Source organism: Lichenostomus cassidix, chromosome 7 (assembly GCF_008360975.1).
Source record: "Lichenostomus cassidix isolate B80296 chromosome 7, HeHo_3.0, whole genome shotgun sequence".
NCBI lineage: Eukaryota > Metazoa > Chordata > Aves > Passeriformes > Meliphagidae > Lichenostomus > Lichenostomus cassidix.
Window position 1 is genome coordinate 23,641,952 of NC_139488.1, and position 22,854 is coordinate 23,664,805.

At 45.8% G+C, this 22,854-nt stretch overlaps 1 protein-coding gene across 2 annotated transcripts in view; it reads left to right on the top strand.

Moving 5' to 3' along the window:
- Window positions 1-14,220: 14,220 nt before the first annotated feature.
- The window catches only part of MARCHF4 (membrane associated ring-CH-type finger 4), a 107,291-nt gene continuing 98,657 nt past the window's right edge, over window positions 14,221-22,854 (top strand). For both annotated transcript variants that reach the window (XM_085066856.1, XM_085066857.1), the window contains exon 1: window positions 14,221-16,462. In XM_085066856.1, the coding sequence (XP_084922982.1) occupies window positions 16,007-16,462 (456 nt within the window). In that variant the 5' untranslated portion in view covers window positions 14,221-16,006. The remainder of the gene's footprint in view (window positions 16,463-22,854) is intronic.

Here is a 22,854-nt window from a genome sequence, read left to right on the forward strand (position 1 = left end):
TCCTGGGAGGACTGGGAGGGGATAGCACACCCCAGCACTGCTGCAGATGAAATGGTTCACCCCCTTCTGAAGAAATGCTCTCATCAGTGAAAAAAATTAATGAATGAGGTTCTTAGTGTTGTTCTCTCCAGGATCTTTCCATTATTTGGATCATGCTCTAAACATCTTCCCATGGGCTGGGCTGGCTGACTGCTGGCTCCAAACGAGCCAGAACTGCCTGTGTTGTACATCTTATTTGAGCAGCATCTAATATCTGAATTTCGAGGCACCCAAAACTCCAGAGCCATTCTGGAATCACATGGATTATTCTTTGAGGGGTCTTGAGCTGCTCTTTGGAGGTCCTACTGCTGTCATATTGAATATATTTACCCCATTCCACCACCTTGCCAACACACTGTGGTGGTTCTCCACGTGAACAGAGCTGGCTTCCTTCCTCCTGGATGTGTGGCCAGCCTGCACTCTCTGCTGGGGCTGAATTGCATGCAGAGCTGCTGTGTGTAGCAAAGCTATCCAACATAAACCTGGAAATCAGCCCAGGCTAAGGGTCCTGAGATGCCCCAGCTTCTGGGAGGGTTTTGGTAGCCCACACACTGAGCTCAGAGACACCATAACCAGTGCCCAAATGTACCAGTCTTTGATCAGCTGTGAAGAACTTGGAGTTACACTTTCTAAAATAAATGAATCCCTTGTTCATGAGCCCTATCAGTTCCTTCTCAGCTAAGACCAGTCAAGTGGCTGGACTGGGGACATACAGATCAGCTCTTAAGAGAAGGTTGTGGTACAGGAGAGTCAGAGAAAGGCTGCTGGGCTGGCAGAACAACTTCTACTTGGAGAAACCTTTCTTTTGGGCTGGTAGGGTCTGACCTGAATACTCTTTACAGGACTTGTCCTCTGTAGGCTGGGGGGTTGTGCTTCCTCTGCTCTGGTTTGGGATCCTCAAGGAGGTCTAAGCTGCCTAATGGGGAACTAGAGCCCTTGGTTTGGAGGGCCAGGGTGTGCTTGGGTTTGGGGAGATGCTGACCCTGCACCCTCTACCATTCCCTGGATTTCTTTTCTTAGACAACTATTAATCCCATCTACTTTTCCTCTGCCATTGAGGCACATTGAGGACCATGACCTGCTGGCCCATTTGACAGCTCAGGCCCTGTCCCTGAGCATCTTTGTAGGACCAAAGCCAAAATTTGCAGTTTGCTAGATCCTGCTGTCCTTGAATCTGATGAAAGGGCATCTGCAGAAGCTTTTCTGTTTCTCTAGCATGAGAAGGTTGCTCCCCTCCTCTGACTGCCAGCTCAGTGAAGACCACTTCTTTTTCCTTGCATTTTGGCCACCCAGTGCAAGAAAAATTAGTCACCCTCCATTCTTTTGAAGCAGCTTCTTTTATCTACACAGCTTGTTCTTCCCTGGCATGCTGAAATCTTCCTGCTCTTGTTTATAGTACAACCCCTCCAACAGATTGCAGGGTCTCTTTTCTGCCTTCTGTCCTTCTTGGCTGGATTCCTCTCCGCAGCTCCAGTCCAGAGCAATGGCCTGCACAGCACATGGCCCCACCTCGCTGCCAGGCCACTGCCTCACTCACAGAGCTGCTGCAAAGCTGACTCTGCTCATGATCTTTCGTGTGATGCAGCCCAGTTGTGGGGGGGCAGCTCACTGGCAACGAGAATAAAGATTTAAGAGAGAAAACCCCCATATCCTACACTGAGATTCAAACAGGGTTTCCAAAGCTTCTGCATTGCCAGCATTTAGCACAATGTGAGCTGTGATACAGCTGGGGTGAGGGCACTGGGAATGTAGACTCTCCAGTATATTATTCTTAAGATCAGGGCAGAGCACACCCCTCTGCTCTACACAACTGGTTGGGATTTTCTTGTTCAGATGCTCAGCAGAACTTTATCTTTGTGAAACACAGTTGAACTGGCAGAACGGTCCAAAGTTGGAAGGAAAGGCTTGTGTGCCCACAGAAACAATTTAACTGCATAAGCTTTATTTCCTTGGAAATGAGGTTAAACAAACCAAAGTTGCATTCCTAGTTCTATTCTGGGGCCTAAATTATTTGCCTGGTTTTCAAGCTCAAAATAAGCAGCTAATCCTAGGGCCTTAGTGTTTGTATGAAACCAAGTTTTGAGATCCTGTTTGTTAAAACAAGCCACAGTTCTCTGCCTTTTCTCCTCCTGGTGCACAAGAGACCCAGAGATATGGAGATACCCTTTAAGCAGTAGAATCAGAGGTCACTGGTCTTGAATAATTAACACGAATGTAATATTAATGGTCCTTTGCCCTTTCACAGGAGCAGCATTCTTCCTTGAAGGATCTCAAGGCATACTTCAGACCAAAAGGAGTTGGCAAAGCAGCTCTGGAGTTCTGTGGGATGCAAGGTGTGATGCCAAGGGGGCTTCCAAGAGACAGACCCAGGCTTGTGGTGTGCTCAAGACTTTCCTAAAAGCCCTGAGCTTCCAGTGGGTTCTGATACAATTGTTTGCCATCCTCTGCTGTGACTTAGATGGGAGCAGCATAAGACCACTGCTTAAATTAGGAGTGTGGACTCAGCAGAGGACTCTCTTCTACCCTGGTCTTCACTCAACCAATGATGCAGGAAGGTTGCTCTCATCTTAGAAACCTCCATGAATGCAGTTTTTGAAAAGTGAGCCAGAATCTGGCCTTGACAAACAGCATTCTTAAGCACATGCTCAACTTGAAGTGGGTGCTTAAGCCTGCTCCTTCAACAGAGATTTTCCTTTATGTTGGGAGTCTCATCTGCTACAGAAGGGGGAAGTCACAAGGTGATTTGTTTGTTATATTTTGTATAGCAGCCTGATCTAGAAAACACTTGCTGTCAGCTGCAGGATTTTGCTACCAGCTTGTCTCAGTGACTTCCACTGGGCGCCATGGGATAGCAATTATTCCACAACAGGGAGTGCTCTTGAATGTCAGGGCAGTGTGCTTGCAAGGTACTGCTGCAATCTGCCCATACGTCTCATTATAAACTAGGGTCATAGGCAATGGGAATGCATGGGCTTTGTTTCAGGATGGTATTTCCCCCTTTTGATCATAGTAAAAATCTAATAGCCAGATCCTGAGAAACAGCCATAAAGGTTCTGTTTGAAAGAATGTGACTACAGAAAGCAGATGCTCATCAAGTTAAATAAGGAATTTAATTAGCCGGCATTTTATCTTGTTTTCAGCAATATGATGACAAATCGCATCTTAATAAAATAACATTAGGGAGCAGCACAATTCCAGTGCTTCAGGAAATGAGAAGCGGTGTAAGTTATGGGCCTGTTCCCACCAAAGAAGTCATTCCCATTCAGAAACCTGACATGGTGTTGAGATGGATAGTGTTTTAGCAAAATGGTCCTCTGGCATTTAGAAAGATTTACACCACTTTTGGCTTTAAAAGGCTTAATACAGGGTGGTGAGGGAGAAGGACTGGCATGAACAGCTCAGCGGACTGGTAGTGCAATTAATATTTTTTTATTCCTGTGGTGGCACAGGTATGCAGGGTTCTTCACAGGGGAGTAGAACAAAGTTGTACCTTCCTCAGTGGGGCTATAAAGAAGCATAGATTTTATACATTGTAAAATAAGTAACAAATTTAGTGTTTTCCTGTAGTCAAATATGTCTGAATTCAACTACAAGCTCTCATTTGATGTTTTGTGTAACATCCTGATTCTTGCCTAACCATGAGAAAGATTTATGAAGGATCCACAGAAAGTTTGCTCGTGACCTGGTTTGAGAATTGCAAAAGTTTGTCTAAGCTCAGCTTCTGGGACCCAAGAAACTACTGTTGTTTGGAATATTTATGTCCAGTAAAAAGTATTACAAAGCATAAGAATGACAACAATAATAGATGAGGAGAATTAGTTTAATTATACAAGAAAAAAGGAACTACTTGTCCCATTCAGCATGGTTGTACACTGAATCCTTTCTTTGGTCTGTACCAGGGATCAGGCTCATGTTTTCAGTGATAGATTATGGGATTATCACATAGCTGTCTACTATAAAATGCACATTTTGATCCTAGATGATATATTGAGGCAATACATTTCCCTTGCTGATCATACGTTTTAACAACAGTTATTTCTGATGGTCTATTTGACATTTTCCATCTTTCATATTCAGAAGTTGCTCCATAGAAAGGAGAAAAGTGCAAGAGTTGTCTGATTGGATCTCTTTGTCATGCAAGGGTGCACACATACAGAGACAGTACAAACACTGAGTTTATTGAATCAGTCAGTGCAGAAGTGTGGGTTGGGAGTGGGTCTCCTCTTTTGACAGGCAAGAAATTCCTTTTAAGATTATCTTGGGGGAGACTGATTTAAGACTGAGTGTGGAAAAGTGAGGTTTTTTCTTCTCTCTTTCAGTGGGAAAAAATTGAAATGTATTGACCTGGAAAATCCAAGCTCAGAAGCATCAGCTGGGTTTTCGGCAAGTCCCTTGATTCTTTCCCTGTTGTCCATCTGGATTCACTGTAACACAGAGAAATCAAGCACTGCCTCTGAGGTCAAGTGAAGTTTGGAAATGGCCACCATTTCTATGTAATTTTGTCAGGATGGGGGATGCTGCTCCATGCTCTGAGAGCGCTGCTGGATGTCAAGGTCTGTAAGCAGTGGTGGGAATGACTTTTCTCATTTGCAGAGCTGTTTGCAGAATTGGACCCTGAGCCCTCCTGGAGCGACTTGTGAAGCAGTGCACAAATCAAATCAAAATGCTGACTGAGATTGCATCACGGCACAATATCATGCTGACAGAATTTGAGGCTAAAAGCAGTGACATTCATGTCCTGTGATGTCTAATGCATCATATGGTTGTAAAGTGACAACTGAGTCCTGGAGGACAAAGACCAACTCCCGTGTGCCCTGCAAATACTTTCCAGTCCACAGACAAGTTAAAGACCAGGTCTTGAAAATCTTCTGATCAGCACCTGAACTTGATCTCTTAACAGCAGAACAGGTAGTTCCCTCTGAATTTGCAGATGCTGTCAGGTTTTATTCATGGTCATGACACCTTGCAGTATTAATGTTCCCTGTGGATGCAACCAACCTTTTTTAATAGATTTTCCACACTTCCATTAATTACTTAATTGGCACACTGTAGTATAAGAATTGAAGTATATTCCTATAGGGCAGTTATACTTTAGACAGGCACCAAGCTGTTTGCAAGCTGAACCAAAAACAACTGGGAAAAACATTTTCAGTTGTCCCTGTTTCATCCTTGATTTCAGCAACAAAGCTGATATATTGCCAGGTACTGATCCCACTACCTGGGATTTGTCCAGGTTGAAAACTTATTAGTGCTTATTTGAGGGAAGAGGGAGAGAGGGAGAACACAGCTTGTATAAATCAGATTAAAGTATTGACAATTCCTGAGCAATGCTCATTCCAGGAACAAGCTCACCGTGTGATAACACTACTGCTATAAAAGAAGTGCATTTTGAATGCATGCCACTCCGCAAATACCTGGTGGGTCATGAGTTCTTGAGGCTTAGTTCCTAGAAGAGAAAACAGGATTGCTGAAAAAGTTAAATACCCTAGATGGAGATTGTCTGAATGATTTAATATGTGAGAAACTTAACAGCCACTGGACCCTGCTCTAGTTGATGATTCACAGCCATTTTGGATCAGAGTAGAGTAGAAATTATTACAGGTGATACCAATGAAATGAAAAAATCTGGGTCCTGGCCCAAGCCTAGTGGGCAAAGAACTCCATTGTGTGCCATGATTAACCTTGGCTTGCACATTTCAGCAGGAAGGCATGGTTACATGCAAACCTAAAAGTAAAAACTCCTGTCTCTTCTCTCAGTGTGGCTGCTGGATGTCACAACCATGAAATATAATAGTCATTGTGTGTTAAGAGTCCTGCTCTCTGCCTGATCCACAGATGATGTGCATCTCTCTTTGATTTCAGCCACGGAGCTCAGCTCGGGCTGCAGACACAGGTGCTTTTCACTTGGGAGCCCTCGATGCACCCAGCAGCAAGGCAGTGTTGAGTCTGGGCTTGGCAGATGGCTCTGGCTTCCTGACTGTCACCCTGGCATCTTGTATCAGCGCTAAAAAGCCCTGTGTTATTTTTATTTTATACTTTTTTTTTAATTGCTACAAAGCGGAACATGAGTAATGGATAGCAGCGTAGTAGGAAGGCAAGGGGACAGCTACAGTTGCAAGTAGAGAGCTCTTCAGTGGCCCTACCAGCATACCAACCCCTTTCCCCATCCCTGTTTCACACGCACACAGAGGCAGTTGAGCAGTGGCAGATGGAGAAAGAAAATAGATAAATAAAAGTGTCAGCAGGATGGATTGATTTGCACTTGGTCTCCTCTCATCTCTCTGCATATGTCTGCTGGTATGTAAAGATCATGCAACCAAGGGACTTAGCACTGACCTGGAAAATTTATACCACTGAACATAAAAATTGATCAAGAAGAAAAATGTAGGATGGAAAATGTAGGTGGTCAGGGAAGAGAACAAAAGGCGATTATTTTTTTTTTCCTTGTACATCAGGATTTCATTGGGACAGTGATTTTGTGGGATCATGTAGTGCCAGTGTTACTGCAGGTGCGGCTCTGTTCAGAGAAAGGAGCCCATGTGGGCAGTATCCTGTGCTGAGATGCCTCAGGGGTTTGATCCTTTTCTGCCTACATGAGCGTTCCCCAAAGGACATCAGAGCTAGTCAGGGGTGAGCTCAGCAGCAGAGTCCCAACACATGATGGCTTCAGATAGAAAAGACTCCATGTCTGTCTGCAAGTTCTCCTGATATCACACACCCAAACAACTTCAGGGAGAGCAGAATATATTGTCGCTGTTGAGCCGCTAGCAGAGAGAAGAATCCAGTTCTCAGTGGCAAGAAGGAAAGACCTTTATTGTTTTGATTTCATCATATATATAGAGTTTTCAAAGGTCACCCAGATTGGTCAGTCAGAAGCCTCCCCCTAGGCCTGATTGGCCAGGCCTGCACCGTCCAAGTCTTGGGACACTGTTTTTAATAACATCCAAACTTTATCTTTATTTATAAAACACAAAAGGAATTCTTATGGGAAAGACCTGTGCTAGCCACAATATATCTCAGTGTACTCTGGGCCAGTTCTCCTGTGATTTTCCAGTTTTCCATTAAGTCTTGATGCTTAGCATGGAAGTCATATCCAGGATCACAGGCAGGCTCAATGGTGGAATGAGGTTCAAATTTGGCCTGTGCTTTACGCATGGAAACCTTCATTTTTAAAAAATGCTGGAAACTTTTTTCCTAAAGCACTATCCTCCAGGGCATCCTTGCCTCCTTTTCATTGCTAGTTTCTACACAAATGCAGGATCTTTGGTGCTTAGTCACTCTACTGTTCCTGCTGTTTATTGCCTCCAACAGGCATAATTCTCTGCTTAGGAGACCTTTGCGAGTTGCACTGGAGGGGCCGTGGGCTGTTGTCATCCCGTTTCTAGGGGGCAATAAACAGCAGCAGTCAAACTTCCATGGAAGAAAGATTGTGCAATTATTCAGTCATAAAAAGAGGGCAGAAAAATAGAGATATATTGCATGTGTTCTTATTTGCACATCACACAAGGATGTGCAAATTGCTCTCGAAGAGAACCGTGCTATGAGGTAAAATAGTTCCCTATGCAGTGCTTTGCTGCTGACTCGAAGGGGGAATTCTCCTGCCTGTGCCTCAGTTTCCCAATACAAATCAAAGGGGGTTTAGCTCTTCCTATCTAGCTTAAGTGCTTTCAGGGCCAGGAATTTATTCAGGTACTTACAGAGCAGGTCAGGAAGGCAGGGTTGTGAGTTTGGGGATGAGAGAGGGAGAGAAGTGTTCCTTGTGATTAACAGCTTGTTTTACCCCTCTTCTTGAAAGAGAGCAAACGTGTCTGGGAGGAAGATCCAGAGAGACCACACTAGTCTTAAGATGGAAAGGGCTGGTATTAGAGTCAGCCCATCACCGCAGTCATCTGCATATGACCTGAGGGTTAAAAAATATCACCAGAGAGAGCCAAAGACTTTAGGAAGGAAAAGCCCCTTTAGCAGCATGGAAGTGCTGCCTACATGCAGACACTGGCTCAGAGGCCAGTGCTTTTGAGGGTTGCCTTTTGGGGAGTGTGAGACTGAATATTTCAGTCTACTGGAATCAAGTCATTATGAACTGCATGACCCCAAAGACCAGAGGAGATTTCCAGCTCATCAGCACTGAAGGTTCAGCCCACAGGGAAACCCAGGCGCTTACCACCTTCATGGAGGTGTTCATCTTGTGGCAGCATCCATCTCTAAAATGCTCCCCCACAATAAAATGTAATTACAAAACTCTTTAACTACATAAGCTTCTAAATCAATTAATTATCTTGGCAAGAAAATGTGTATGGGTTTGAAATTTCCCTTTAATTAAACAAAGTGCATTAGGAAGCAGTAGATCTGGGCCATCACTTGGATGTAACAGTCTCTCACTTCATGTGCTCCTGAGGCCCTGGGAGAGTGTCAGTGTGATGTTTAAGCTCCCTTTCAAATGCTATGTCTGGGCCACATGCAAGGCCAAGACCTTCTTTTCAGAACTAAGTTTCCATTCTGAGTTACTCTTGCAGCATGCTCCTTGGGAATGCAGTGGTCAAAAATAAATTCCTGTTTCCGTGGGTGTAAATCCACTAACTTTTCCCACTCACCGCTCTTCCATTTCCCTCTGCTTTCATTGTCTGCACCATGCCATCTCCAACAGCCTTGCCTTTAAACCCACACTTCTCTCTTCCTGATGGAACCTTCAGTTCATTCATTGACAGGCACTGCACTTGTCCCATGTGCAAAGGTGTGGGGGGAGGTCACCAAGGAGAGTGATACCTGCCAGTGAAATCTTTGTGCACTATGAGCAACACTTGTGAACTTTCCTGTGTTTCTGATGTGTGTTGGAACATATTCAGGGCAAGAGAGAGAGACAGCACAGTGTCTTAACAGGCTCTGGGTCAGCCCAGTGTTTTGTACCTGACATTTCCAGGCAGATGTGGAAGCCTACTGCCTTCTTCCTTGAAGATAATGTGGAGCTGGTGCAGATGCTGGGTAATTCTTCAGCACAGGGACACACTAGGATGGCTTCCTGCAATGTACTTCAGTGTGCCTTTCTCTGCACTCCAGTGTCCCTGCTCTTTTCAAGACCGATTATATGCAATGAAGATCATTTAGGAGACACCCAAAAAGGTCTTCTTCTCATGTCTGGATCTTGGCCTCTGCCAACATAGAAATTCATCTACTACTGATGAAGCAAAGATTATCTGGCTTGTAAGTGGCTCCACTGCCTCACTGTGCTTATGCAGCATGTGTATATCTGCCTGCTGATCCAGAAACAAGTTGCTGTAGATGGGGAAGTTATCTGGGCAGCCTAAGATGTTAAACCCTAAGACACATATTGGTAAGAATTCGGGGAAACAGTCACAAATGTCCAAGGTGTTCATTGTACTGAAGCAGAATTGTAGCTCAGGAAGGATCTCAGCTCAGCACAGGATTCACAGGACCATAGGATTTATCTCCTGGACATCCTGGGGTGGTGTCCCTATGCATGACCCCTTTATACCAGATATGGGTCCTCCTGAGGATAGACATTCAATCTTCCCATACAGAATTGTTGCTTTTTTCTTGAGTGTGGCAGTGCCATGCCAGATGATGGTCCTAGGGGGGAATATCCTCAGTGTTACCCTGTCTGATGAATCCTGGTAACTAAACAAATACCAGATGACGTGCTAGATCCTTTCCGTTCACCTGGATTTGGAGAGCATGGCGTATATCTCAGGATCAGCCCCTAATGGGCTTGTTTAACAACATTGTTTTTTCTCTTAATCCCCTGTCAGACAAATGTAAGCTAGTTCTAGGACTGTTGTGTGTCGCTAAAATAACATACATCTGAGAATGCAGTTAGAGACTTGAAACAAATTTAACTTGACTTAGGAGAGTAGTGGAAATATCCAAGGGACCTTTAATTATATACTTTCTCTCTCTCTTTTTTTTTTCTTAATGTCTAACTTCCAGGTCCTTTTAGGCTTGGGGTTTCATGACAATTACTACATTCCTAGATAGTTAAAACCACTCAGCATTTGGCTGAATGCCTTCTGAAGATATCCTGAAACACACCATCTATTGCAGCTGCTCTATTCCAGTCACAGTTCTGACTAGTCATCCAAGGGGACAAGGAATTCCTTTTGTAGGAGGTAGTGTAGGACTTGTTACCAGGAAAGCTCCATGTTTGAAGTTGTCTAGTCCTGAAGAGAAGTGCTGTGGCATTGCAAGTTTGAATTTTAAATCCAGAGCCTAAAGGAGGAAAGGTGGGGGCTGTCCTCATCAGCAATAGTATTTCTTACCCACATTCTCCTGCACATTGACTGGCCTCAAGCCTGCTAGTAGAGAAAGCTCAATAAAACAAAGACCTGGATTTCTTCTTAACCCAGGGAAAAAGATGTGCCGTTGTACTGCTTTGCTTGGGGTCCTGTTGCTGGACATGCCTGATTTTTCAAAAAAGAACCAATCCTTTTCTCCTGTTTGTAGAAAGCAAGCTTCCATGGAAGTAGAAAAATTTGCTTTGTATCAACTCAGAGACAGACCATGTATTTTGCAGGAAGAGAGGAAGTGCAAGTTCATTCCCTGCTTGGGGAGAAAGCAATAGCAGAGGAACTCCCTGTATGCAGAGTGCCATGATTTTTGCTCCAGTGCAAGACAGCAGATACACCAAGGCATGACACTCCAGGAATTATTTCTGATCTCTGAGAAGATCATTCCAATCAATACATGGATTATTTCTGAATGTTTAGAATATAACCCCCACTGTTCAGCCCAGCTTTCCAGCAGCAACATCCTTTGCATCAGCACATTTGCAACTGCCCAGAAAGAAAAAAAGGCCAAAGAAAATGTGGCAGAGTTCCCTCCAGCCCCTGGGTGTCTCTGCCCACAATCTTCCTCAACTGAGTTATGGTAATTACCTCACTTGAGAATTATTTAATATCTCCATCCGGGAAAAAGAGCTAGGAAGTCTGGCTGTGACAAGCAATCAGAGGGTACTCAGCTGATGAGCAGCTCCCCATCACTGAGAGGGCAGTAGGAATCTTCGATGTATTGGATTTAAGTAATGGTTTGCCAGAGGGATGGGGCCCACGCCACGGCAATCAAAGCTCCTCTGCACCATTAAGGAGCTGTAAGTGGAGCAGGAGGCGCAGTGCAGCTATTGACCGAGTAGGTGGGCATGAAAATGGGTTTAGGTAACTGTTTACTTCCTGAGAGATGGAAAACACAAAGGAATGTTTCTCTGGCAGCTTTCTGGCTCCCTGATCCTCTCTGTCCACATCAGCATTTATATTGTCTGTCTCTCACATGCTTGTGCACAATGACCAGTGTGCTGAGTTCAAGCTGTTCAGCTGCAGTCCACACAATGCTTTCCTGCTTGCATTTGCCCTCTCACTATGTCTGCCATTTTTAAAAAATCCCTGACCTAACAACATTAAAAAAAAAAAAAAATTGCTGTATGATTTTATATCAGGCTGCCACACAGGCAGATCAAGTGTTGATACAGCTCTAGCCATCTTTTTTTTTGCTTCCTCCACCCCCTCTGCACTGAGCGATGGCTTGTACAGAGAGGTGAAGAGGAGGCACATGAATAGCAATACTTTTTTCGTCCTTGTTGAGGGAGTAGCTAAGGGCAAATGGGCCCACACTGTGCTTTAGATAACCAGTGTTAGAGTGTCTGCTGTGAGACCGACCTGCAGCCTGACACCTGAATCCTTCTATAACTAACAGGCCTGCAGGTCTGTGCCAAGATGCCTGGGCATCTCCCCATCTAATTTCCCAGTCAGTAGCTTGGATGTAAGCAACCAAAATTAACCAGTTCTGCAGTCTTAGCTGATTGAGTCACATGTTTTTTCTTCCTCTTTCTGTACCTGAGGAGGGCAGATGCAGTGTGTGCCAGAGCTGATGCCTCCCATATTTATCCTCCCTATGCTAACATCTTGCCTGTTAGTGGGCTCAAGAGACAATGCATCAAAACTTCCTGAAACAGGCCCTTGTGCAGAAGAAGGTGCTGCTCATCATTTGCTGCACATTGCTTCCTGTGGAGCAAAATTAGGAAGGCTGCTTTGGCCTCCTAACAGCTCCTGACTCTCATTGGGATCTCACCAAAGTGACTTGGGCCAGCTCTTTCCAGTGCAAGCATTTTAAGCAACGCACCTTGGTCCATACCAAGGGACCGGAATGCAGCATCCAAGTGTGAAAACATTGGCAGCTGTCCCATTTACCAAAACACGAATAATAGTACCCACTCACCTCTGGGAAGCATATGGAGCACATCCGATTTATTATTTGTTTTATTTATTTTGTCACATTTATCAGCCATTCAACTCTCTGGGCACACAGCCCATACATTAAAACCCAGAGTATAACACAAAGATCTCCTCTACCCTGAGAATATCCTTTCTGTAAAAGCAGGCATGGGCAGGAGAGAAGAATGAAAGATGCTTTACACAAGCAAAGGATGACAACAATATATTTTTCTCCAATTCTGTTATTGATGGAACCATTCTGAAAATGTTGGTGACATCAAGACAAGAAGATGGGAGCAATAAAAAGTGTGGGGGGTGGTGGTGGAAAGCCATCCTGGAACATGGACACAGAGACTCAGCCTCTAGCCAGCCTGTCTCACACACAGGAAGTCTCTAAAATGCTCTTTCCATTATTATTTCTCTAATGACCCCATTAGACACATATGAAATTCTGAGAAGCCTTAAATATGTTGTAGAGAGCCACACTGGCAAATCTGCTCAGTTTTTCTGAGGAATGGCAGACTGTGTTGATGAATGCTTTAAAGCATCCCAATGTGTAATTTATTTCCTGGAAATTAATTGCATGTGCTGGTTTCATTTTCCTGTAGCAAATAATCAGTCTGCTCCCTTTTTAATTAGGTAACAACATAGATTCCTCTTCTAATCATGACACGGTGGTTTATGCACATCATGTCTTTTTCGATGGGAAACAATTTCAAATCACTGTCTAGGGTCCAGCACAACTGTTATGAGATGTGAGATTATTTATCAGTGGTAATGCCTGGGTCACTGCCAGTGAAGACCTCATGCATAAGACCAGCTACAGAACCCAGACTGGGCATTGATGCATGCAATGGTCTCCTGAAGGAGAAGTTTAAGGAAGGAACCAAATTAAGGAGCCTGAAATTTCAATGGTATTGACATGATGTCAGACCCAGGCACCAAGAGGTGTGTCCCACCTCACAAGTATTCACTGGTCCCGGAGATGAGACACTGCACTGACATTAGCCATATTGTATAGACTGTATCAATAATCTGTATCAGTAATACTTTTGGTCCACCTCAGGGACACCTCAGGGAGCACCTTTGTCAGCTGTTCCTGCTGGAATGGCAAATACCAAATCTCAGTGGAGACCTAAGTTTCCCCTTGCATTCCGAGATTGCATGGGTCTGCATGGACACATAGCAGGATGGTGTGGGGAAAGCCACTTCTGATGATGATTGCAGAGAAATGCTAATGGCCTCTAGCAGCTGCTACTTAAAATTTTCAAACAGGCTGAGAGAGTAAAAACTATTGACCTTGGCATCCATTCATTACTTGCAGCAAAACTCTAATTAAGCAACAGTGTTCAGTCATATTTACCCTCCACTGGGCTAGAAGGAACCCATATTTCTACTGGAATACACGCTACTGAAACAAAACAAATCTATCAGCAAAAAACGGTGCTGGAGTAAAATGTAATAACAATATCATAGCTATTAGACCGTGAAATTCTCTGCAACAAATTAATCTGTTAGGGAAAAGTTTGTTGGTGGGATTTCGGCTTCCTGCTGGGAACCTGTAAAACCCGCACCACTGCCCGAGACATCTCCGCACTCGCGGCCTCTGCCTCCTGCCCCTCGCAGTTCCCGTGTGTCACAGGTCCCCGCAGCGGCCGGTGGGAGGTGGAAACCCGCCTGGAACACGCCGGGGCGCAGGGGCTTCGCCGCCTTCCGGCTGCCCCTCGGCGGCGGGGCTGTGTCCCGCAGGGCCGGTGCGGGGCTCGGCGGGCGGTGCGGGGCTCGGCGGGACCAGTACGGGGCTCGGCAGGCCGGAGCGGGGCTCGGCGGGCGGGCTGGGTGCTCAGTGCCGGCGGAGCCTCCGCCCCGCCCCGCCCCGCCCCGCCCGGCGGAGCTGTCCGCGCCCCGTGGTGCTGAAGCCGCAGCGCCCGCCCAGCCCCTTCCCCGCCCCTCCTCCCTTCCTCCCCGGCGTGGGCTCTCGCAGGCAGCCGGCAGCCCGGGGCATCAAAGGTTGGGAAGGGCTCCATTCCTCGCTTTGATTCTCCCCCTCTCACCCCGCCTTTTTGCTTCTTCTCTCTGATTTTTTTCTCTCTATTTTTCTTTTTTCTTTTTTTTTTTTTTTTTGTTTTAAGCCGGGGGAGGGAGAAGAGCGCGGCCACGTCCCACCCCTCCCTTCCTGCAAATCCCCGCTCGCACTGCAAACAATCTGCCTTCCCCATTGCATCCAAGGGAGATAGCAACAGCAACATCATCACGGCAAGCCGGATGGGAGAGCGGAGAGGAGGCTGCTGCTGAGGGAGGAAGGCACACACGCACAACCAGCTCGATGTTGCCAAAGCGGTAGGAACCGCACGAAAAATAAGCCATGCTGCCCCATGTGTCTGGCGCATTGTGCTCCATCCGAGCCTTTTAGGAGGAAGAAGAGAATTATCTGCTCTGATTTTTTTCCCCTGCCAGCGAGAGTGCGACAGACTTGCGATGGTTGAATGTCAATGCCTGTGAGAGAGAGCAACAGTCAGAGCAGGAGGAGGACAGAAGGGGAGGAAAATGAAGGTGGGGACGGTGGTGGAGAGAAAGAAGGAGCCTCGTCCAATGCATCAAAAGGAGGTCCCTGCAATTGCTGATAGAGCCCTGGCTGCCTCGCCATCCACAATGGTCTGTAAAAGCTGCCAATGCGTTTGATGACGTTCCTGTTTTGTGAAAGGAGGAAAGGAAACGTGACCATGTAAGATCCACGTTTCCCCGGTCAATTACATGCGAAGAATAGATCCGATTTCGACGTGGTTTTTGGTCCAGGATGGTAACAGCTTAGGGAATAATACAGCCGCCTTCCCTCATCAATTTCGCTCTGATTTTTTCTTTTGGTGTGGTCCAGACAGCTGCTGGAATAGAGAAGGTCAGAATATATAAATATATATAAAATATATATGATATATATATTATATATATAAAAATATATTTGTCTCAGTACATCTGGGATTAAGCTCATTTGAATGCTAATTATTTCTTTCCGGACTTTTAATATTTACAATGAAATCTTTTAAAGGCAACGGTAAAATCTGAAGCCACCTGGGAGTACAGTGTTGGAAACGTAGGGTGTTTTCCCACAAACAATGTGAAGGTCTTTTTTGTCAAAGAGGCAATTTTGATAATAACAACAGCTACCAATTTTGCATTTTGATAGCCAGACCAGCTGCTATTTTGTCTGGATGCACACCGGGATTAGTGTGATCGGGTTTTATTTTTTAATTGAAAAAAAAAATATATAAAATAGAAGAAAAAGGAAAATTACTTGAGATGCCAAATACTGTCGAGAGAACCATATTCTCCCTCCTCCCCACACCCACCGGAGACGTGGACCCTTCTTTTTTACAGGCTTAGGAGTTGCGAGAGCTGATCGGGGGCTTTCTCCCGAGCCCGCCGCCTGCGCCCCTGGACCCTCGGGCGTGGGAGATTTATTTCCTCCTCCCGCTGATTTCTAAGCAAACTTGTGGAGGGGGGCAAAGGATCCCCCGGCAGCACAGAGTCGGTTTTTCTTCTGGTGTGGATCTTTTTTCAGTCGCCGTCCCCGCCGGGTTGCAGCGGGCTGCCGGGGACTTCGCCCCCTCGCCCTCCGGCTCTGCTTTTGTGCGTTCCCCGGCGGCCAGCGCAGCCCCCCCGGCACTGCGGCCGCCGCGGAGCCCCCCCGGCCGCGGGGCGCCCGGCTCCTGCCCTTTTCTTTCCCCCCGTGCCCGCCTGCCAAGGAAAGGCACATGTTAATACCACCCGGCGCGGGCATTTTCTGCTACTGCTGCTGCGGGCTCCTCCGTCCGAGACAGATGTTGCGAAACCAAGGCCTCCTCAAGTGCCGCTGCCGCATGCTCTTCAATGACCTGAAGGTCTTCCTGCTGCGGAGACCCCCCGCGCCGCCGCCGCCCTCCCCGCCGCCGCCGCTCCCCATGCCCGGCGGCGCAGAGGCGGCGGCGGGGGCCGCACCGCCCGGGGGGCGCGGGCCCGGCTGGCGGGCGGCGGGCGGCGGCGGCGCGGGCAGCCCGGCCGCCGAGGAGTGGGGCAGCCCCGCCGGGGAGCCGCCCGCCTCCCTGCCCAGCAGCACCTCCTCGGATGACTTCGGCAAGGGCAAGGCCGAGGACCGCTACTCGCTGGGCAGCAGCGTCGACAGCGGCATCCGCACCCCGCTCTGCAGGATCTGCTTCCAGGGGCCCGAGCAGGTGAGGACCGCGGGCGGTGCGCGCTGGGGTGGAGGCTGAGACGGGCCCGGCGGCAGCGATGCTCCAGCCCGAGGGACCTGGGGCCTGATACTTGCGGGGGTGTCCCCGTTGACCGGAACGGGACCCCAAACCCAGAGGGGCTCTGCCTTCTGCCAAGGCCCCGGGCTCCACGATTTTGCGCCTCGGTAGTGTTTTCCAGGGAGGTGTGGGGTGGAGGCGTGCTCCATCCCTTTCTGCTGCCTGGCAGCCTTGCCCCGGGCACTCGTGCCCAGCTTCAGGGCCGTACAGCTGTGGCATGGGAGGAGAGACAAGCTGACACCTTCATGGAGTGGAGTGCATCTCAGCGAGGGAGGCTGTTTGGTGCTTTATGGGTACCCAGTTGCGAGGAATCCAAAAGTGATGCAAAGGAGGAGTTTAATGTGCTCTTTGCGTTTAAAAATACAGCTTCATTCTGTACAGAACACGTGGCAGGAGACAGCCTCACTTCAGTGGTTCCCAGGGGATGGCTAGTAGGAGCTGTGCAGGTGCTCCACTGCTCCCATGCTCCCAGTTGCACTATCTGCAGGAGAAACACGGCTGGCTACAATTGTACCTGCTGAAGCTGCAGCCTTGAAATGCTCCGTGGTACAGACTGAGGTTAGGCCAGTGAAGTTTTCCTCCACCACACAGGAGAATGAAACCATGCTAGAACGTAATATGCCACCCTGGAGCATTATTATCCATATTTAATGACAATTAAAAGCATCTCATGTATTTTCAGGCTGGCAACTTCCTTGCAGTGATGTACCAGCAACATTTGTACCTAACATGACACAGCTTGCAGGTGCAAGGTTGGCTGCAGACCTCTGCTTGTGGGATCAAGCTCGTATGTGCAGACAGCCATTATTACACAGGATAATTCCATTACCTGTCATCATAGGGGATCCTTGCACAAGAAATAGTTGCAAAGTTCAATTGGACTATTTCCATCTTGGGCACAGATTCTGGCATGTAAGGTGATAAGTCGAAATTTTAAGCAAAATGGGTTTTACCCCAGGTCTCCTTTCCCCTTTGTGGACCTTGTGCTAGGGAGAAAGCCAGTTCTCATTTGAAAGTGGCCATGCTCTGGCACACATCCTGCCTTTCCCAAAGTTGCCTACCTCCATAATGCAGTGATTGTGCCTTGCCTTGTGTTGGTCTGAGGATGGTGGCGATGAGTGCTGCAAAGTGGGGAATGAGCTTCCATTCTGCCTTGGGAGAAGTGGGGCTTGCCAGCAACTGATCCCAATATTCACAGCCCTGCTGGATGTGTCATACCAAGGGTTTCATAGGTCACAGCTTGGTGCTCAATGGACTGTAGCCTTCTCTAATGGTTTATGCAGCTGGCAGATAGCTGTGAACAGTTTTCACCATAGGCTTTGAGATGGGGGTGGAGGAAATAATTCTGTTTTGGACACACTGTACACCTTCCTCTCTTGCTTGTTTTGTCCCCATCTCTTCTAAAAGTTGGAAGCTATGCAATTCACTTCCTGGGAATTTGCATTATTTCACATTTCAAGTATTCTTCCCTGGCTTCCCATTCTGCCTGTGTACACAAGACGTAGCACCTGTGAGATTGGCTTACATGTCAGAGCAAATAGAGCCTAAGCAGAATTAAAATAGAGGTAGCTTGCTTCCTTGGAGAACATTAAGGCTTGAAAATCATTGGATGCTAATTTTCACGCTGAAAACCAGTGTAGGTTGCATTGTAAAAGTGAGACTATTTGCTGACCATCTGCCAGCCTACCTGAGTAAGGAGCTGAACAGACGTGACTAGCATCTAGTAAGAGTTTCACCAGGATTTCTCTTACTTGCTTCTCACAGTTTCTGACCAATACAATAAGATACTTGCAGCTGGATTCTGCCACTTGTCCTTGAACAGTACCTTGTTCCACAAATAAATTTTTCTTCACCAGCATGGCTGGAGGAGTATTTGAAACCTTTTGCCCTGCAGCAGCTGGGAAGCACAAGTCATTATGGAGGCCCAAATTGTGGGGTTTTAAAGCACAGCCAGACCCTGACACAGCTTCCCGGAAGTACAGTTCAGAATAACTGAGCACTGAATTGGTACAGCTGATGTCAAGACCTGCAGTTTGGTTTATTTGGTCCTTATGTCAATAAAACTCCAACAGGGCTAAATCTCAAATTCCTTGTCCCTTTTTGTTACAGTATTTATTGCTGGTTTAGCCTTTATTTCCCATTCATTTTACAGCTCAACAGCTAACCAAAGACTCTTCATGTTTTGGACCCTCACAACTGTAAAAGTCAAAGATGCACATTATTGTATACCGTCCCTGCCAAGATCATAATGAAAATTTATCTGCTTGGAAACAAAATATAATTGCTAGTTTTTTACTCTGCAGATTAATAATAATGACAGATCTAAACAGTATTTTATTTACCTGTCAAAACCATCTGAATTTGTTGCAGCTGTGGGCAAATTTGCAGGGCTGCATCACAGTAACAAGAACAAAAGCCTTCATTATAAATTGACTGTTAGGCGCTCTAAGCTTATTTACTCAGATAAAATGACAGTGAGTCTCCAAAAGATGTTTTAATCCTGTTTTGATGCAAAAAAAATCCCAACCAAAACAACGGCCGAAAAGGTTTCTTAGTAATCTGGCTTTGCAAGTACGTTTTATTTAATATCTAATGCAAAATAAAATTGGTAGGGATTTTTGCTTTAAATTTATGATTGCCCAACATGCACGATACTTTGGGTTACTGAATTACTGAATTGCTTATATCTTAAGCTCCTCATGTTGGTCTGTGGCTCTTACGGGTAAGCTGATTCTTTCATTTAAAAATGTGCTGAGGACTGTAGGAAGGAGAAGGCTCATTATTATGAAACTGTTCTGATCCTTGTGTATTAGTCAGGAGAAACATGGGATGCAGACAAGAAAATAGTGGATCTGATGACCAGGGGATCACAGCACCTGGGCTCCTGTTTTGAGGGCCTGAAGAGCAAACTCCGCTCAGGTGTGACAGTTGAAAAAGGCAGCAGCTTTCATTGAAAGTGAGAGCTAAAGATCGTGAAAGCTGAAGGACTGAACTCAGTGCTTGGCAATGGCATTTTCTTTTGGCGACTTGCTCGGCATTTTCAAAGGTTTCAATGACTGAATGTCCTGTGCCATTGTGTCAGCAAATTCTGAGACCTTGGATTGAGTGGCAAAGCTCTTGGGAGAAAGTGAGAAAGAAAAATGCTGCAGTATTTTCTTCTGTTTGGTTAATGCTTAGTGTTTGCAGAATTTTGTCTGCTTTCCTGTATCTGTGACAATGTTCTGCAAGAGAAAGAAACTAAGATGAGCTCCTCTCTCACCAATGTTTTACAGTATTTGGTATAGTTCCAAGCTGAAAGCAAGTCATGGGGATTAGCAGGAAAAGACATGGGTGAAAAGTCCCTGTGCATCAGGAGATAAACTGTTTGCCCACATCACAAGGAGTTAGCAGTACTATGGAGTTTAGGATCTCAGAAGTGGTGCTAGCTGTGCTGAAAATAAATAGGAAAACATTCTTAAATGAAACTGAGATAATTTGGAAAGCCATATGTGTCAAAGTTTGCTTGTTATATTGTCAGTTAGAGTGTGTGCATGTATTTTCTTACCTATCATTTTCAGTCTCCATTTCTCTATTTCTCTGTATAGGGGAAAGATGCTGTGAAGATGGAGACTTGAAAAGTCGGTAGTGATAGATTTGGTTGGCTATGTAAGGTCGGAGAGGACAGACTGTGAACTCTTACCTCCAGGCTGACAACTTAGACTTAGCTCAGTATTCAGTAGAAATGCTTGAACATAGACTATTCTTCCCACCAAAGTCCCCTCTATACTTTTGGGACATCAGCTCCTTAATATGAGAACATGAAGACCTTCAAGAAGATTGGAAGGGAAGACGACTTATAATGGGTATTGAGACATGCATTTCTGTGGGGTGTGTTATTGGGCTGTAGAGCTCCTTGCTGCAGGACAAAAAAAAAACCCCTAAAGTTTAATGAAGAACTATAAAACCATGTGGTTATTATGAATATCTAGAGTCATCACAATTAATGGCATTTCTGAAAATGAATTTCTGAAAGTAAAATTCATGCTTCACATCAGAAGCAAATCTAGAGATCAGGGTAATACTGACTAGGAGCAGGGCCCTGGGGCTCGTATCTTGCCCCACAGCTCACCAGCCTCCTGTACCTGACCAGTGAGATCCACCCCTGCAGGTGCATGTCTGGATTTCTTGCTCATGTAAGGTAATGTCTTCAGCATGTAGACATCTGCCATGTTCAGGACTTCTCTAGAATTAAGGTGACCCCAAATTACTCAGTCTGGACTAACACACCTTCTTGGGTGCCCTGGGTAGGATCAGGGAATGGTCAGTACCCATTGAATGGCTGGTCATTAGCATATGTTACTTGAAATAACTAGTGAGAATCTCAACCCCATTCCTGGTGCAGGAAGGGGGCAATGTGTCAGAATTCAGTCCACCAGTATGATAATGATTGAGTGAATGAATGAATGAATGAATGATAAAGAAACAACTGTGCAACCAGCATCACAAGCATGTCCAAAGCCCAGAAAACTTGGGAATAGAGATGCTGATACTTCACAGGGTCTGTCCAAACTGGCTAGACCACTGTTTTCAAACATGTTGAATCACATAGTGACAGTGCAGGCTTCCCACCCATGTCCTTTCCATAGGTGTATTCCCACAGGATTCATTTACTTGGTGTTCGAAGGAGAGTCGTCATTGGAAAACAGCCAATCCTGCTAAAACCGAACAATAGGAGATGCTGGGCTGCAGCTGTTTAGATTTCAATCTGTATATTGTAATTTATGACAGAAAGGAAGAGAGGATGCTTCCTGTGACATTCAGTCCACCTCTCTGCCTTCCCATCTTTGAATCTTAACACCTCTATGGCTACCTCTCCTGTTTCACCTGTCCCAGGATCAAATCTGTACTGTGCAGGCAGAACATTCTTGGCTTTGGCAAAAGCTTTGCTTGAGCCGTCAACTGAATGGAGCCTAGGATGTCATGTATTTTAGATTTAGTTGCTGTTGCCACAGAGTTGATTGGCAAAGCTCCCATTAACTTCAACAGCAAAAGTGTAGGCATCCAGTAGCAGGGACCTGACCCCTGTATTTCAATAATGTTGTGCACACAGCGGGGTTTCTATAAATAATAGTGAAAGCCACTAATCCCATTGACTTTTAATTGCTCCAGAAGACAAGGTTTTCACCTTTTGTGCCTGCTGAAACTCTGATGCCTGACCCATTTATTTCAGTGCTACTAGCTAGCCTGAGCAGCAGTTTTTCTTTTCTTTCACTTTTCCCCATATAAAAAGCTTCATGAAGGAACTTGTCTATGTTTGTGTCACTGTTTCTTAAATATACATTTCAGGCCATGATTAGCAGTGGCTGATGTCAGTTAGTGACAGAACAAGCAATGCAAAAGCATGTAGCTCCATTGTTTGCATCTGTAGAGTCACTGTTCTTTCCACAAAGGCAACACTTGCTTCTGGAAGGGCTCTGTTCACACAAAACTGAATTGCATTCAGGTTGTCTTTCAAGCAAAAATTCATTCCCAGCAAGGGCCTCCTCTGTGACAGCCTGTTGCTCATGCTGGTGTTTTTCCATTCAAGGCTGGCCCAGTCCAGAAGTCAGAAATATGGTTGTGCCAAAAATCTGTGATGCTGTGTATGTGTCTGCTGCACGTCTCCATTTCTCCTAGGCCTGTAGTAAGCTAGTAGGATGTACTGTAATTGCTAGTGGCCCATATCTGTGGTCACCCCGTCCTTTTATGAGCTGATTTGCAAAGGAATAAAGCCATGTGAGGTGTTAGCTGTTACAGGTTATGGTCATCAGCCCTCCTCTAAACTGACTGGATAATGTCAGCCACATGTGGCAGAGAATGGAGATCTGAAAGGCATTAAATTCCTGTATGTTTCACAAAAACTAGCTGGATGAAGAAGAGGAAAGCTAGAAGTGTCCTGCTGAGGGATAGATCATAGCTTTATCTGTGCTATACACTGTAGAGTCCATGGAGGACAGAGCTTCAGATGGAACAGCAGCTGTAATAGGAATGTGTATCCCATTAGACAAAAAAGAATAACCCCATCATGATATAGTTTCCATGGGAAACCAGACTTAGAGAATAGTTTGTTAACTTTTTATCTTTCTCCTTTTCCTTTGTTAATCAGGATTGCTTACCTAAAATTAATTGGTTGATGTTGAAGACTTTCTTCTCTTCCCCCATCTTTTCACAACCTACCTTTTATCCTTTTCTGATTTATCACTGGTTACAGTAGAGCAGATTACATTGTTGGCAGTGAAGAGTGATGAGTGATGACTTTCTTCTGGTGAAGAAAATAACAGCAGGACCTGGAAACC